This window comes from Protopterus annectens, chromosome 4.part1 (genome assembly GCF_019279795.1).
Source record: "Protopterus annectens isolate FY-2018-M chromosome 4.part1, PAN1.0, whole genome shotgun sequence".
Lineage (NCBI taxonomy): Eukaryota > Metazoa > Chordata > Ceratodontiformes > Protopteridae > Protopterus > Protopterus annectens.
The window spans coordinates 179331498-179350515 of NC_056734.1; the positions used below are offsets into that span (position 1 = coordinate 179331498).

Sequence of the window (19018 nt, forward strand, 5' to 3'; positions counted from 1 at the left end):
AGGCAACAATTTGACATAAGAAAACTAGATAACATTTTATTTTTTATGACCAACAACAATTTTATTTTTGTATTTACAAAAATGGAAACATTATTTTAGAACTGTCAGTATGTCATTTTGAAAGAACACGTAGTGAACAGTTAGAACCTTTGACCTTTTCATGGTTGAGCTTATGCCATCTTAAGATTTTCTGATTATTACACAGATGTCACTTAATTTTAACTGGATGTTTATATTTTTAAATAATGGCAAACATTTTAATTTATTTATTTTGTATCAATTGTTCTTAACATTTTGTACATTTGGTCTTAGACAAGTTTTATCAAAAGTAACAAATAAGTGATATATATATATATATATATATATATATATATATATATATATATATATATATATATATATATATATATATATATATATATATAAGGAGTGGTTCTGGCCCAGAATTTGTAGTTATTGGCTGTATGGGCGGTCTTCCATCTTTCTCAACATTCTGATTTGAAGGCCTGCATTTGCACTTGTTTCTGTCCTGTAACTCCTGGGCCCATCTCATTTGCTCACTCAAAAAAAAAAATTATCTGCTTTTACTGTATTTGTATTTCTTCCTACTTTATTTTGCTTTTGCGTCATCTTAAAAGTACTCATTTGTATTTATTGCTGCTTGGTGTAACTCATTCTAAGCCTTTTAGTTTAAGCACTTGGGCTTCAGACCAGTTGTTTTACATTAAGAAGGTTTGTGGTCTGCACTGTAGTGGCAGAACAGGTAGCTTACATCCTTCTAAGTTGGGAACTGCTGATTGAGGGCTTACTGTCTGTTATTCTAAAAGTGTATTAATTCTGGTTTAAGTACTTGGGCTTCAGGCCAGTTATTTTACATTAAGAGGGTTCATGGTCTGCACTCTTGTGGGAGGAGAGGCTGGACTCTGCCCTTCTGAGCTGGGAATTTCTGGTTAAAGGCTTATAGTGCCTGCATATTTGAACTGCTTCTTACTGAAATTGGTACACCTTGTTTGCTGTAGCATAGACTAGATCCAGGCCTGCTGAATCTAGCTTTGTTTGTATAACTTGAGCACTAATCCAGGCATTCTTTAAAGTATTCAATTGTATTTATTACTGCTTGGTAGTAACTTGATTAAAGTGTAGCTATCATTCTAAGTCTTTTGGATTAAGCACTTGGGCTTCAGACCAGTTGTTTTACATTAGGAAGGTTTGTGGCCTGCACTGCGGTGGCAAGACAGGTAGCTTACATCCTTCTAAGTTGGGAACTGCTGATTGAGGGCTCAGTGTCTGTTATTCTAAAAGTGTATTAGTTCTGGTTTAAGCACTTGGGCTTCAGGACAGTTATTTTACATTAAGAAGGTTCATGGTCTGCACTCTTGTGGGAGGAGAGGCTGGACTCTGCCCTTCTGAGCTGGGAATTTCTGGTTAAAGGCTTATAGTGCCTGCATATTTTAACTGTTTCTTACTGAAATTGGTGCACCTTGTTTGCTGTAGCATAGACTAGATCCAGGCCTGCTGAATCTAGCTTTGTTTGTAAGCTTGTTGTTTGTTTGCTTGTTATTTTCCTGAAACACTAATTCCACCTAAAATGCGGCTTTTCAGTGCTTCTGTGGATCCCTAGTGATATCTGCATTGCTTACTGTACTTATTTCCTTGTTTCACTTGAAAGAAAGTTACTGTTTGTCGTTTTTGCATTTAAGTTACCTGGCACGTGCTCACTAAAGCAATTAAATAAGTCAGCACTAAAAAATTAAAAGCACTACACCCTCACAAATTCCCCTTGAGTACCTTGTTCCCCATTGGCCATTTTTTCAATTATAAAGGAATTCCCAATACTATTCTAGCATGTCCAAGGGTCAGTTGTCAATCACCTCTGCGGTCCAGCTGGTGAATCTGGGAATCTTGAGGCAATGTTACAACTGCCTCATGTACACAGACAACCCTCTCCTCCTCCCAACAAATTCCAACACATGTGAGTGATGCAACCATATAGCCAAACTGGAGGCTAAGCTCTCTCAACTCAGTACTGGCGTAACCAGTCAGGAGGAGAAGGAAACCACACTCACTACAATTGCAGTCTCACATAGACCTACCACGACAGCAAACCAAACATATAAACACACAAAAACATACTCGGAGGCTCTAAATAAAAATCTGCCTAAGCAGCAGAGACCTCCAAAGCAGACATCCAAGCAATCGCTACCCCAAAACAAAACACGTGCAACACATAGCTCACAAAGCCAGTGTGCTGAACAGTCACAGCCCTTAAGGCTAAACAACACACCTGATACACTTGTAATAGGTGACTCTATCGTTAGGCACACTGACGTCTTGCTCACCGAGCTGAAGAAGGTCATGGTGAGCTGCCTGTCGGGCGCTAGGCTCCACCACATAACACAAGCACTCAGGTCACTCCAAGGCAAGTACAAATATGACTCGGTCATTGTCCATGCTGGTGTGAATGACCTGAGACGTTCCTCCCTGGACTACATGAAAAGAGACATAGAGGAGCTCTCTGAGCATGTAGCCCAGGCCGGTATGACCCTGACCTTGAGTAGCATCTTACCTTCACCAAGAATGATGCCACAATATGAAGACAAGATGATCAATTTCAACAAATGGCTTAAGTATTGGTGTCATTCAAAGGGGATCCAATACCTATCAGCCTGGGATGACATGCTCGACAAGCCACGACGCTTCACTAAGGATGGCTTGTACCTGTCACCCCTGGGCTTTCAGATATTGGCAAAGGCTCTTGCTACCCCCATAGTGCCTTTATTAGGCAAGGCTCTAAAGACAAACCCACCTTCATAGGTATCACAAGGGATAAGAAACTAAGATTTCTATGCAGTAACAGAAACCTGGTTCAAAGCTCCATTTGGCACCCCAGCACTCCCAGGTTATACCTCATACCATGCTTTTCGGCCCCAAAACTTGGACCGAACCACAAAAGGAGGGGGGGTATCAATATTTGTCAAAGATACCCACACCTCCAGGTTGGTGGCACAGCATAAAGCATCAGAGATTATCCATGTGCAACTAACAGTGGGTAAAACTGCCTTCCAGTTTATAGCCTGCTACAGACCACCCTCTCAAACCCAGGAAGCCCACTCGGCCTTCCTGAGAACACTGGAAAATATGAAGGTCTCCCCAAACACCATTATATTGGGCGACTTCAACTACCCAAACATAGACTGGGAGCATTACTCTAGCTCCAACACCCTAGCCAAAAGGTTCCTAGAATTTATAAACTCAAATGCTATGGAACAACTTGTTACCACTCCCACAAGAGGGGAAAACATACTGGACCTGATCATCACCAACATGGGGACTCTATGCTTCAGACCAGAAGTGTATCCCTCACTGGTAAGATCAGACTATAAACTAATCTCACTGGATATTCACATCCCAACCCCACCCCCTGCCCAGAAAACCACAGTGAAAAACTTCTCTAAAGCAAATTTCACACTCCTCAAAACCGAGGTGGAATTCTTCAAAGCCCCCGGGCCTGTGAAAAATATGGCCCAGACCGCAGAATCCTTTATAAACGCATTCTATGAACACCTTCAGGAATGCATGGATCATGCAATCCCAAATAAAACCAAGACCCAATCCTCCAAAGGCAGACGTCCTGTCTGGTGGATCCCAGCCATAATCAAGCTATACAATAGAAGGAGGAAGCTACTACATGATAGAGCAAAATCCCAAAAAGGGAAGGCATCTCTGATCAGTATTAGCAAAAAACTACGGGCACTCATAAAATCATCCAAGGCCAGCTTTGAGCGAAAAATTGCACAGGACACTAAGGATAATCACAAGGCTTTCTTTAGTTATGTTAGAAACCTGGTTGGGAATTCCCAGATATGCTTAGAATTAGTCCAAATTGACAAAAAATACACAGAACCCACAGACATTGCCAACATCCTAGCTGACAGGTTCAGCGCAAACTCCCCCCCCCCCACCAAAAGGGCAAATATCTATCCCAGAAGAGTGCTGCCCCCCTGACATCTCAGATGCTCAGGTAAGAGCTGCCCTCTCCAAAGCAAAAAAACACAGCATCAATGGGACCAGACAGTGTCCTGGGCTACGTCCTACATGAACTCCAAGAAGAGCTAAACCCAAACATAAAACTACTGTTCAATCTCAGCCTTACTACAGGATATGTACCTAAAGAGTGGGGTACAGCAACAGTGGTCCCTCTCTACAAAGGTGGTGCCCCATAAGTCTGACTAGCATGGTCTGCAAAGCTATGGAAAGGATCATCATGGACCTCATAAATAAAGATATTGGGGACCTACAGACACTGGATCCTACCCAGTTCGGCTTTGTTAAGGGCAGATCCTGCCTCTTAAACCTGGTTGATTTCTTTGAAACAGTCACCAAGGCCATTGACGTGGGGAAGGTGGTCCATACAGCCTACCTGGACCTCACAAAAGCCTTCGATACAATACCCCACTCGGGCATTATAGATAAGCTCACCAGCTTAAATATAAACCCCTATGTCACTAGATGGGTTGCCAACTGGCTCAAGGACAGAACCCACATGGTTAGAATTGCTGGAGCCATGTTAGACGCCAAACCAGTTACAAGTGGCATCCCACAAGGCTCAGTCCTGGGACTTCTCTTGTTTGGTATATATTTCTCGGAGGTACATGCCAACATGGAAGGACTGTGGCTGACCAACTTCACAGATGACTGCAAACTGGGCACCATAATCGACTCTCCAGCTGACACAAGCATCCTCCAAAAGGGCCTCATAGAAACAGACAACTGGTGCCAGAGCCATGGCCTCAAGCTAAATGCCAAAAAGTGTATAGCCATCCCCTTTGGCAAAAACAAAGTGCCCACAAATTACCACATAGGTGGTAATCCATTAAGTACAGAAGAAGTAATTAGGGACCTGGGGACCCAAGTTGATAGCAATCTCTCATTTGACAACCACGTGGCCAAAGTGGTTAGAAAAACATTTTATATAGCCCACCTAATCATGAAGGGATTCACATCTAGATCAGGGAAGGTCATCGTGCTTCTTTAGTCATCCCTCATCAGGCCCATAATTGAGTACAATGCCCCTTTTGGGATGTACCTTACCAGACACCTGCAGCAACTGGAAATACCCTAACGTACCTCACCAAGAGGATCAAAGGGCTCAAACAGATGTCATATGCTGCCCAGTTAAATAAACTCCAGCTCTACTCAGTGGCATACCACCTGCTCAGAGGTAATCTGTGGCTGACATATAAAGCCATGTCCAACCCGGAATTAATGGACATGCTGCACTCAGAAAATCCAAATTCCATCGAGCTATGCGCTCGAGAGACTTGAACCTCAGCACTGAAATAAATAGGACGCTGGAGGGACAGATTCATAACCCAGAAGCTCCCTTCACTCTGGAATAAAATCCCAGTCCAGGTTAGGCAGAGTCCCTCATTGACTCTCTTCAAGAGGAATCTTGATGAGTGGATGGGAGATCGTAGGTTTACCCCGGGTATCACTTCTGTGTCACTGTTAGACAGAGGCACAGTATACTAACCTCGAAAAAGGGCATAGAAAATTAATTTAAAATGGGTGGCGAAAACCAAACACACTCTGGCTAGGCTTATAAATGCCCTAGGGCAGATAGCCTAATATGAACCTATGAGCCTATGAACCTATAATCTGGAAGTGCATGCTTAGTAAAACAGTAAATGATGACACATTTGGCCTAGCAGAAAGAATGAATTTGCATCAAAGACAAGTTTCAGTATACATATGGTAGCATGCATTATTAAAAAAAATCAGGAAAGCTTTACTGTGTAAATCACAAATGAACATTACTTATAGGTAATGTTAAACATATAGCCTTATATGAAAGCTGCACTAGGTGATACTAGAATAGCTGCATTAAAGCGTCAGGTGTCACTGCTGCACATTATGTTTTCTAGATTTAATATTACTTGGTCTTGGAGCTTGTGTTATTATAAATGAAGGCCTGCTGCTGTTTCTGTTATCTGACAACAACCAACAGTTGTTATAAAGAACTTAGGCTGAAGTTACAAAACTGTATCCAATAATGAGCATACAACATGATCTCTTATAAACTAGCTTTATCAACCTGCCATGTGTCATGGGACATGGAACTATGACCACTCAAATATATTATACAAATGCTTTTTAATAAACGCTGACATTTGAAAACACATTTCTACTACAATATGTAAAACTATTCTCTTTATCTAAAATCTGTCAGTCTGGCATATTATTGCTTGAAGTATAACAAAGACAAAAGCACTAAACCCTGTTTGACAGTCTTACGTTTCCATTGTATCTTCCATCTGACGTTCCCATTAGAAGACTGTTTTATTGTGTTGAACAAAATGCATCTTCCTTACTGAAGTGAAGCAAAGGCAAAGTTTGCTCTCATTGTAACTGTAGCAGGCTCCTTGCTACAGTTATTAGGATGCTCATCTCCAGCTACAAATATAGTACTGACCTTCATTAAAAAGGTCACTGTATTGCCTAGCTTTTAAACGAATGAAAATACTGCACTTGCACTCTCATCAGTAATTGCTGATCATGTCCCTTAACACCTTGTACTCAGACCATCCTCCCCTTTCACCCCACCCTTGTTATGGCTCTGATTTCAAATAATCCTGATGTAAAACCTAGCATTTCCAAGATGTAAAAGACCCTACCCATTTTCAAACCCAGTAATGTAATATCTCCTCATTTCCCCATGAGGAATTCTGTCATCAAGAAATATCACTCCCTTTTATCCCCTTTACAACAATTGTTATCCAACACACTGAAACCTGTAAATCTAAGTGTATAGGTCTCCATTATAGACTGTTTTGTCTCTTTTAGGAATATAATGATTGCTTATGTCCAGTCTGATAATGACCTTTGCTGTTTTAACAATTTATTCTTCAACTCAACTTTCCATCTCAAACTTTTTACCTTTAAAACCTTTTAAAAAATCTCCTCTCCTCTCCTCATCCTCCTCCTCCTCCTCTCCTCCCCCCTTTCTTTCAGGGACCTAGCTATGGATATAGATTCAGCATTCTCTTTGACTTTGACAGTGCAGTTGCCAATACTCCTCACCCATGCCCCCCCCCCCAAATCTCTTGTGCTATTCAGGCATAGTTAATTAATTGCACTTCCTAATACTCCTGTAATCTAACCCTTGCCACCATTCATACCTACCACACCACAGCCCCCGTACTCCTGACATTAACCACTATTGCCTTATCAGTTTTTTGGCTAAAACACATGTACCATCAATCCTCACTCCAAGTCTGACATTCAGCCAAATCTTATTCTCAAAGTAACTGCCCCTACTTTCTCTTTATACCCATTTCTCTGCCCCACAAAAAGATAACAACCTGAAACATGCCTCCCAGAGACATTGTTACCACATCATCTCCAACCACCCCTTGTCCTAAATGACAAACATCAACACTTTATTCTCAGTAAATCCTAAATCATAGCACTGACTGAGGAAAGTAATGAGCAGATAATTAAATGAAGAACCCTCTAGAAATAATGTTCACATCTACACCCTCTTTCCTTCATTAGATAGGAGTTCTTTTAAGGGTCTCTTTTACATAATGACACAGACTTACTATAGAGAACATATGAACTTCACCTCTTTTAATATATTGTTTCTTCTTTAACTACTACTGACACTATGTAAATAAAATAGGCTCATAGGTTCATAGATTACTAGGCTAAAGACTTAAGGGCCCATACAAACATAGCCAATATAACCTGATTTTATTCAATATATGGACCATAGGGACAAGAGAATGGCATGGATTTGTGCCTGTGTATTGAGTATCTTACAGATTGCCCCTGACCATAAGGGACATAGGCACTAGCATAGGTGTGAATTTGTGATTCCCCATCCATCTGCCCAAACTGCGTTTGAAGTAGGCCAGGGAAGGGCTCTGCTTAACGTGAAGAGGACGCCTGTTCCAAAGAAGGTGCAATCTCTGAGACACATACCTGTCCCTCTAGCATGTTTTGCTTGAGTTACTAAGTTTAGATCCCTAGATCAGGTAACCCTTATGCTGTTTGACTTTCTGATGTGTAGCAGCTCCAGCAGGGCTGGATTTGTGAGAGCCTTGTAGGACTGGTATAGGTCACTCTTTAATAGTGTGTTGGAGATGGAGTAAAGGGATAGGGCTTTTAATTTAGCCACATATTTGATGTTGTTTACACATTGTATTTTCTTTGTGAGGAACATCTGAGGTCATACCAACTGCTGTAAGAGCCTAGTCCAGTATATCCAAATGGGGCATTGTACTTGATTACTGGTCTAATGAGGGCTGAGTACAGCAGGACTATAATTTCCTTGGATCTGGATACCATACTTTTACTTATAAGTTGTGCCACATAAAATAACTTCCTCATCACTGTGGACACATGGCAGTCAAAGTTCAGGCTGCTGTCTATCTGTGTACCCAGATCTCTCACCACTGAGTTTATGATGTTGTAATTTGAAGAGGCGTTTGACTTCCCAAAGGGTATGATAATGCATTATTTTGGATTTAGCTCTAGGTCATGGTTCTGGCACCAATCATTTGTCTGATCTAGACCCTCCTGAAGGATATCTACATCACTGCGAGATTCACCGAATGCCCACAGCTTGCAGTCATCAGCAAACTTTGTCACCCAGAGGCCTTCCACATTAGACTTGACTTCCGAGAAGCATATTCCAAACAGGAGTGGTTCCAGCACTGAGCCCTGTGGCACACTACTAGTAACTGGCCTGCTGCTGGATGTGGATTTACCCACTTTAACCATGTGTCTTGTCCATGAGCCAACTGGCTATACATCTATTGAAGTAGGGATTTATGCTCGGTTTTGTGAGTCTATTTATAATATCTGACTGGGGAATTGTGTTAAATGCCTTGGCCAGGACAAGGTAACTGGTATGTATTGTTTTACCATCATCCATGGTCTTACTGACTTTCTCAAAGAAATCTACCAGATTCAGTAGGAATAACCTGCTTTTGACAAAGCTGAATTTGGCTGAGTCCTGTGTTTGGAGGTTTCCTATGCCACTATCAGGTCGATGAGTATTCTTTCCATGACCTTACATATAAGACTAGCCAAATTTTGGGCCTGGAATTTCCTGGGTCAGTAGATGGTCTTCCTTTATGCAGAGGGATGGCAGTTGCTGTCCTTCACTCTGTCAGGACAAAGCCAGTCCAGAGGCTGTGGTTAAATAGAGATTCTAATAGCCTTATAAGTCTTGATTTAAGCTGTTTGAAAGGCAACCTGGTATATCATCAGGCCCCACTGAAGCCGTGATTTTAGCTTTAGAAAGAGGAGTGGCAACCTGTTCTTTGGTGATAATTGGCAGTGGAGTGGTGGAAGGTATTTCTTGTGGGAGAACTGAGGGTGATAGGGAGGTGAAATTTGACATGAATTTGTTGGCCAGCATATTTGCTATATCTTCTGACTGAGGATAGGTGATGCCATCTACAAGTAATTCCACACATTGCTGGGTGTTGCCCTTAAGATTGCAGACATAACTGAAACATGAATTATGGTTATCTTTAGTTTTGGAGGCTATTTTTTACCTCAAAGTCTGCTTTCATAGACTTGACTATTTCCCTGATTTCTTGTTTAGACTAATCAGAGACTTTCTGCTCTGTTGTACACATTCCCTCTTACTTCTCGACAGGATGTTCTTTCCTTTTTTTGTACAACATATTAAAACCATGCGTTCACCAGGGTGGCTTGTTTTTGCAGTTTGACCTGGGTTTATTTTGGTCTGGTACTACCATTTCAATGCAGTTATATGGTTGTGCTGGTTTTGTGTATGCCTCTGTACAGGTTTCTGCATTTTTCAGGATTTGGGGGAGCTTGGAAACTAACTATGCTGTCCCTTAATAAGGGATAATTTACCTTAGAAAAGTCCTTAAAGTGTTGGGGGTTAGGTGGGGGGGGGGGTTAGTTTTACCTTTATTTCAAGGGAAACCACTTTGTGATCTGATCTTATCAGTTAGGCCACGACACTGGGGGGGGGGGGGGGTGCAGCACTCTCTCATATCTGTGAGTACCAGATCTAGGATATTTGCTCTCCAAGTGGGAGTGCAGACTAGCTGCTCCAGGGCATTAGAATTTACAAAGTCAATAAATCTTTGGACCTGCATTTTAGTGGTTGATGCCTCCCAATTAATGGAGTGGTAATTAAACTCACTCATGTGCATGTTATTGGGCTGGATGGTGTGTGATTCCAGTAACTTTAGGTATGAAGTATGAGTTTCCTGTCTCATGGTGGGGGACCTGTAGCTAGCAAGAGTATGGTAATGGATTTTTCCCATGGTTAGTTGGAAATGGAGTAGCTCAAGCATGTCATATTGTTTGAACAGCCTTGAGATGTGTCTATCCCTTTTATAGATAGATGCGCCTCTGTCTTTTGCTCTTTCATGTTCACTGGGTGGTTGGAATGAATGAAAGGCATTATACCCATACACTGCTGGAGTGCTTTCTGTGGCTTTGAACCATGTTTCAGTAAATACATAGATGTCAGCATTCTCCAAGGTGAGGAGAGCTTCCAGCGAGTGCATTTTCTTGGTGAGATAGTAGCATTAAGCAGTAAAACCTTTAGCTTGTCCTGAGTAGCGTCTGTTCTGTGGGAAGGGTTGTTTGTTTGTTTGTTTGACAGTGCCTAAAAAAGCACAATAGGGCTGGATAATGTTTTGGCCAATATTCAAAAGCCTAAAGGTGACAGGTGAAGACCATCCCAATCAAAGCAACATGGCCTGTCAACCATGTTGTCCCAGGTTGACAAGTATTGGACCTCTTTGGAATTAAAAAAGCAATAATCAAGGAAAGAAAAGTGTCAAAGAGCAAGACTATCACAATAAAAGAAAAAAATGTCAGTAAAGAGCAGCATTCCTGTAACAGCATGAAGCAAAAAAAAAAAAAAAGAACACTGCTGACACCAAGTTGGGGAAGTAAGTAATTTAAACATGTCACATAATATTCACCATGCTTTTTTCCTAACATGAGCCAGACAGTGTACAGTATAACAAATTTAGAAAACCCCCTACCCTTGAAATGTGAATAACACTGCCAGCTTCTCATGGTCTCGGGAGCTCTATTCACTGCAACCCATTTGGTCTCAAAGTAACACTAATTTTAGATATATATATAAAAACACTTTAAAAATTGTAGCCCTTCCAGACCATCCTAGTGTGAAAGACTTCATGAGTACAAAAACGTTGTAAAATGTCTCTTTTAATTATGCTAGCAGTGCCAGGTTAAGGTCAAAGGAAATAAAAATGTATGTGTGAGCCCTAGTTAACTGGGTCAAACAACTATCCACCAGTCATATCAAATTACAGAAGGCAGACCAGCCTAGCAGATAACAATAATCAGAAAATACAGTAAGCACAGTATGAAAACTCACAAAAAGTATGTGCAAGTGTGTTCACCTTCTTGTAAAGCACAGTGGTGGTATTCAAGTTTCTCAATTTCCAGCTCTCTATAGTGCCACAATTTTAACCACAGAATTAGGTTTGCCATAACTCTGTATTAAAGAAGAATTAAACTCAAATGATAGACAAACTATTTCAGTATATTAGCCCTTCTTCTATCTGAAACTATATACATTGAGAACAGAAGTCCCTTACTCCTTATGAAACAACAAAACAACGATGAAATTTCTTGAGAAGAAAGAAGCAATAATATGCAAAACAGCAAGAGATGATAAGGGGTCTGATTAAGTCTCAAAATGGTTGAGTCAAAAGGTATACTTTCTTGTACTCAGAGGTGAGCAACAAATTTTGGATTGTTAGACGATTTGTATGAAACCATACAATATGCAAGCATAGGCTGTGAGACTCAGTACCAAGCCTTCAATATGTAACCATCAGAACTCATTACTTTATCGTTTAGGTTATATTGACTGGTAAAGATGTAGCACATCTTTATATTAGCAAAAGAAATCTTAATGAAGCTGCCTACATTCAAGATTAATTCATAAAATACCTTCAGATGGTGATGTAACTAAATGGTTGTGTCACAAAGTCTGAGGAATAAACAGATTGTACTGGAATGCTTCCGATAATCAGTGGCATGCATATTTTCAAGCTAGATGATCCGGTTATCTTCAGTCTTACCTAAAAAATGAAAACATAGCTGTAAATAGGAATGCTACATATAATAAGCTACACTGAACAACATGTGTTGCTACTCCAAATACCTGAAAAATGACTGCTAACAACAACACAGCTTTTGGAAAGATTCATTTTCCCAGCATCTAGACACTCATCCATTTTTATTTCTGCCCCACTGAATTCACTTTCTCTTCTACATAAGAAAATGTCCTTTGGCCTTATATGATTGTTTTTCCATATTTGTCCAGTTACTTGCCCCTCTCACCAATATTTTCTGCCTACAGTAATTCTTTATTGACAAAATGAAATTAAAAGCAGCAGTTTTCTGTCTGTGTATGAAATCATGAAATATAGGCACCTAAGACATTTATCCACATTTGTTCATGTACTACATATAACAAAAAAAAGGGTACAAGGGAGTTTGTTTATGACGCAGCTCTAGGAAGGGCAAGATGGATAGAACAGCAGCCCCAGGTACCAGTCTGGGGCAGCAATTGCCAGTGCTTTAGGGGCTCCAATTGGCATGCACAACTTGTTCTAAAAAAGAAAAAAAAGCCACTTCACAGTTCACAAGCAGTCATATATTTGTTAGCCCTAGAGATTGCAATGCCTTATTAGCTTTTTACACAATAACTTCCTCCTACCTTAACATACAATATAAGAGTTTATTAGCCCATTAACTGATTAAAATGTATTTTGTTTATAAAGAGCTGGATGAGACACCAAAACAGTGCATTTCCCATGGCAGAAAATTGTCTTAATACAGTTCTGAGTAATACTCTTTAAAATGTCTTAAATTACTATGGCTATAATTTATAACCCCAATTGCACACATTCTACAAAATGCATGTAACCATAGAAAAATATCCTATGGGTTCCATAGTGGTGTAGGAAATGTTATTCAGCAGTGATAAGCAAGGGAAACATCATAGTTATGGCGAGCAAGTGAAGCTGCATAACCCCTCAGCCATGTAATTTTCTAGTAGAATTAATAAGTATCTAACCTTATTTTGCTTGCTGTAAGAATGGGGCAACTGGACATTAAAAAGGTAACATGCATACCTCTGCAATAGTACAACTTTGGGATATCATTATATATAAGCCTTTCTGTGTTGGAGGGAAGTCTTCTAGCTTATCAGTGGGAGTGGTAAGCATTAGGTAACCTGTCTACCACATAAGGAGTGGTTCTGGCCCAGAATTTGTAGTTATTGGCTGTTTGGGCGGTCTTCCATCTCTCTCAACTTTCTGATTTGAAGACCTGCATTTGCACTTGTTTCTGTCCTGTAACTCCTGGGCCCATCTCATTTGCTCACTCAAAAAAAAAAAAAATATCTACTTTTACTGTATTTGTGTTTCTTCCTACTTTATTTTGCTTTTGCGTCATCTTAATAGTACTCAATTGTATTTATTACTGCTTGGTGTAACTCATTCTAAGCCTTTTAGTTTAAGCACTTGGGCTTCAAACCAGTTGTTTTACATTAAGAAGGTTTGTGGTCTGCACTGTAGTGGCAGAACAGGTAGCTTACATCCTTCTAAGTTGGTAACTGCTGATTTAGGGCTCAGTGTCTGTTATTAAGCACTTGGGATTCAGGCCAGTTATTTTACATTAAGAGAGTTCGTGGTCTGCACTATTGTGGGAGGAGAGGCTGGACTCTGCCCTTCTGAGCTGGGAATTTCTGGTTAAAGGCTTATAGTGCCTGCGTATTTGAACTGCTTCTTACTGAAATTGGTACACCTTGTTTGCTGTAGCATAGACTAGTTCAATTGTATTTATTACTGGTTGGTAGTAACTTGATTAAAGTGTAGCTATCATTCTAAGTCATTTGGATTAAGCACTTGGGCATCAGGCCAGTTATTTTACATTAAGAAGGCTCATGGTCTGCACTCTTGTGGGAGGAGAGGCTGGACTCTGCCCCTCTGAGCTGGGAATTTCTGGTTAAAGGCTTATAGTGCCTGCATATTTTAACTGTTTCTTACTGAAATTGGTCCACCTTGTTTGCTGTAGCATAGGCTAGATCCAGGCCTGCTTGTTGTTTGTTTGTTTGCTTGTTATTTTCCTGAAATGCTAATTCCACCTAAAACGTGGCTTTTCAGTGCTTCTGTGGCTCCCTAGTGATATCTGCATTGCTTACTGTACTTATTTCCTTGTTTCACTTGAAAGAAAGTTACTGTTTTTCATTTTTGCATTTAAGTTACCTGTAACACATTGCATTTAAGTTACCTGGCACTTGCTCACTAAAGCAATTATATAAGTCAGCACTAAAAAATTAAAAGCACTACACCCTCACAAACTCCCCTTGAGTACCTTGTTCCCCACTGGCCCTTTTTTTCAATTATAAAGGAATTCCCAATACTATTCTAGCATGTCCAAATGTCAGTTGTCAATCTCCTCTCCGGTCCAGCTGGTGAATCTGGGAATCTTGAGGCAATGTTACAACTGCCTCATGTACACAGACAACCCTCTCCTCCTCTCAACAAATTCCAACACATGTGAGAGATGCAACCATATAGCCAAACTGGAGGCTAAGATCTCTCAACTCAGTACTGGCATAACCAGTCAGGAGGAGAAGGAAACCACACTCACTACGATTCCAGTCTCACATTGACTTACCACGACAGCAAACCAAACACATAAACACACAAAAACATACTCAGATGCTCTAAATAAAAATCTGCCTAAGCAGCAGAGACCTCCAAAACAGACACCCAAGCAACCACTACCCCAAAACAAAACACGTGCAACACATAGCTCAGAAAGCCAGAGTGCCGAGCAGTCACAGCCCTTAAGGCTAAACAGAACACCTGATACACTTGTAATAGGTGACTCTGTCATCAGGGACACTGACGTCCTGCTCACCAGGCTGAACAAGGAGAAGGTCATGGTGAGATGCCTGTCAGGTGCTAGGATCTGCCACTCACTCAGGTCACTCCAAGGCAAGTACAAATATGACTCGGTCATTGTCCATGCTGGTGTGAATGACCTGAGACGTACCTCCCTGGACTACATGAAAAGAGACATAGAGGAGCTCTCTGAGCATGTAGCCCAGGCCGATATGACCCTGACATTGAGTAGCATCTTACCCTCACCAAGAATGATGCCACAATATAAAGACAAGATGATCAATTTCAACAATTTACTTAAGTATTGGTGTCATTCAAAGGGGATCCAATGCCTGTCAGCCTGGGATGACATGCTCGACAAGCCACGATGCTTCGCTAGGGACGGCTTGCACCTGTCACCCCTGGGCTTTCGGATATTGGCAAAGGCTCTTGCTTCCCCCATAGTGCCTTTTTTAGGCAAGGCTCAAAAGAAAAAAACCACCTCCATATGTATCACAAGGGATATGAAACTAAGAGTAATGCTACTCTATGCCAGAAGTCTAAACCTCAAGATGCATGCACTCGAAACTCTCCTTAGCATGGAGAACATCAATATCTGTGCAGTAACAGAAACCTGGCTCAAGGTTCCCGAGAGCACCCCAGCACTACCAGGTTATACCTCATACCATGCTTTTCGGCCCCAAAACTTGGACGGAACCACAAAAGGAGGGGGAGTATCAATATTCGTCAAAGATACCCACACCTCCAGGTTGATGGCACAGCACGAAGAATCAGAGACTATACATATGCAACTAACAGTGGGTAAGACTGCCTTCAAGTTTATAGCCTGCTACAGACCACCCTCCCAAACCCAGGAACCCCACTCGGCCTTCCTGAGAACACTGGAAAATATGAAGGTCTCTCCAAACACCATTATATTGGGCAACTTCAACTACCCAAACATAGACTGGGAGCTCTACTCTAGATCCAACACCCTAGCCCAAAGGTTCCTAGAATTTATAAACTCAAATGCTATGGAACAACTTGTTACCACTCCCACAAGAGGGGAAAACATACTGGACCTGATCATCACTAACATGGGGACTCTATGCTCCAGACCCGAAGTGTATCCCTCACTGGTAAGATCAGACCATAAACTAACCTCACTGGATATTCACATCCTGACCCCATCCCCTGCCCAGAAAACCACAGTGAAAAACTTCTCTAAAGCAAATTTCACACTCCTCAAAACCGAGGTGGAATCCTGCAAAGCACCCGAGCCTGTGGAAAATATGGCCCAGACCACAGAATCCTTTATAAATGCATTCCATGAACACCTTCAGGAATGCATGGATCACGCAATCCCAAATAAAACCAAGACCCAATCCTCCAAAGGCAGATGTCCTGTCTGGCGGACCATAGCCATAAACAAACTATACAATAGAAGGAGGAAGCTACTACATGATAGAGCAAAATCCCAAAAAGGGAAGGCATCTCTGATCAGTATTAGCAAAAAACTACGGGCACTCATAAAATCGGCTAAGGCCAGCTTCGAGAGAAAAATTGCACAGGACACTAAGGATAATCACAAGGCTTTCTTTAGTTATGTTAGGAACCTGGGTGGGAATTCCCAGATATGCTCAGAATTAGTCTAAAATGACAAAAAATACATCAGACCCACAGACATTGCCAACATCCTAGCTGACAGGTTCAGCGCAAATTTCTCCCCCCCACCATCAAAAGGGCAAATATCTATCCCAGCAGAGTGCTGCCCCCCTGACATCTCAGATGCTCAGGTAAGAGCCGCCCTCTCCAAAGCAAAAAACACAGCATCAATGGGACCAGACGGTGTCCCGGGCTGCGTCCTACATGAAATCCAAGAAGAGCTAAACCCAAACATAAAACTACTGTTCAATCTCAGCCTTACTACAGGATATGTACCCAAAGAGTGGCGTACAGCAACAGTGATCCCTCTCCACAAAGATGGTGCCTCAACGGATCCTGGAAACTATCGCCCCATATGCCTGACTAGCTTGGTCTACAAAGCTATGGAAAGGATCATCATGGACATCATAAATAAAGATATTGGGGACCTACAGACACTGGATCCTACCCAGTTTGGCTTTGTTAAGGGCAGATCCTGCCTCTTAAACCTGGTCAATTTCTTTGAAACAGTCACCAAGGCCATTGACGAGGGGAAAGTGGTCCACACAGCCTACCTGGACCTCACAAAAGCCTTCGATACAATACCCCACTCGGGCATTATAGATAAGCTCACCAGCTTAAATATAAACCCCTATGTCACTAAATGGGTTGCAAACTGGCTCAAGGACAGAACCCACATGGTTAGAATTGCTGGAGCCATGTCAGACTCCAAACCAGTTATAAGTGGCGTCCCACAAGGCTCAGTCCTGGGACCTCTCTTGTTCGGTATATATTTCTCGGAGGTACAGGCCAACACGGAAGGACTGTGGCTGACCAACTTTGCAGATGACTGCAAACTGGGTGCCATAATCAACTCTCCAGCCAACACAAGCATCCTCCAAAAGGGCCTCATAAAAACAGACAACTGGTGCCAGAGCCATGGCCTCAAGCTAAATGCCAAAAAGTGTATAGTCATCCCCTTTGGCAAAAACAAAGTGCCCACAAATTACCACATAGGTGATAATCCATTAAGTACAGAAGAAGTAATTAGGGACCTGGGGACCCAAGTTGATAGCAATCTCTCATTTGACAACCACGTGGCCAAAGTGGTTAGAAAAACATTTTATATAGCCCACCTAATCATGAAGGGATTCACATCTAGATCAGGGGAGGTCATCATGCCTCTTTACTCATCCCTTATCAGGCCCATAATTGAGTACAATGCCCCTTTTGGGATGTACCTTACCAGGCACCTGCAGCAACTGGAAAGACCCCAAAAGTACCTCACCAAGAGGATCAAAGGGCTCAAACAGATTCCATATGCTGCCCGGTTAAAGAAACTCCAGCTTTACTCAGTGGCATACCGCCTGCTCAGAGGCGATCTGTGCCTGACGTATAAAGCCATGTCCAACCTGGAATTAATGGACATGCTGCACCTCAGAAAATCCAAATCCCATTGAGCTACGTGCTCAAGAGACTTAAACCTCAGCACTGAAATAAATAGGACATGCTGGAGGGACAGATTTATAACCCAAAGGCTCCCTTCACTCTGGAATAAAATCCCAGTCCAGGTTAGGCAGAGTCTCTCATTGACTCTCTTCAAGAGGAATCTTGATGAGTGGATGGGAGATCGTAGGTTTACCCCGGGTATCACTTCTGTGTCACTGTTAGACAGAGGCACAGTATACTAACCTTGAAAAAGGGCATAGCAAAATTAATTTAAAATGGGTGGCGAAAGCCAAACACACACTGGCTAGGCTTATAAATGCCCTAGGGCAGATAGCCTAGTATGAACCTATGAACCTATAAGATCTTATGGTTTTGGAAGATAAACAGTATACCTGGCTGGATCTGTCACAGTGAAGAACAAAGCTCTGACTAATACCCAGACAACCTGAGTTTGAGTAGTGACTCTGGATCTGGAAGAGCCAAGTTGAAGAATGGACATGAATGGTAGATGTTAGTTCATCTGTTCTGGGAGGGAGGGTGAGGTGGTTCCTTGACAGCCATTGCAAGCAGAGGCCTGCATGAAGGCTTTTGACTGTGGAATGTAGGTGGGGTGCTCCAAGTCCTCAGGGGCATGTGAGTGTGTGTGTGTGTGTGTGTGTGTGTGTGTGTGTGTGTGTGTGTGTGTGTGTGTGTGTGTGTGTGTGTGTGTGTATGTGTGTGCGTGTGTATGAGTGTGTGTGTGTTTCTGTGAAAGAGAGAGATAGAAAGCGCACATATAAGGTGAGGCCAGTGATGCTAAGCATCAGCTGTCAAGAGGTAAGATTAGGATGTGATTAGGCTGTAGGAAAAATGCCTCTATGGCCTGTACCTGGAATAAAACAGGCAACTGATTGCAATGTGGCTTGTCATATCAGTCATGCTAGTTTGTAATTCTCTAAGCCACAGTCTTAACAGTAGCCAGCTTAGTCTGTTTTGGGGGGAATTAGGATGCC

At 41.8% G+C, this 19018-nt stretch overlaps 1 protein-coding gene across 1 annotated transcript in view; it reads right to left on the reverse strand.

Moving 5' to 3' along the window:
* LOC122800807 (arrestin domain-containing protein 3-like) overlaps positions 1–19018 on the reverse strand; it is a 253670-nt gene that overhangs the window by 102835 nt on the left and 131817 nt on the right. The window contains exon 3 of the mRNA XM_044070085.1: positions 11986–12116. Within this exon, the coding sequence (XP_043926020.1) occupies positions 11988–12116 (129 nt within the window). The 3' untranslated portion in view covers positions 11986–11987. The remainder of the gene's footprint in view (positions 1–11985; positions 12117–19018) is intronic.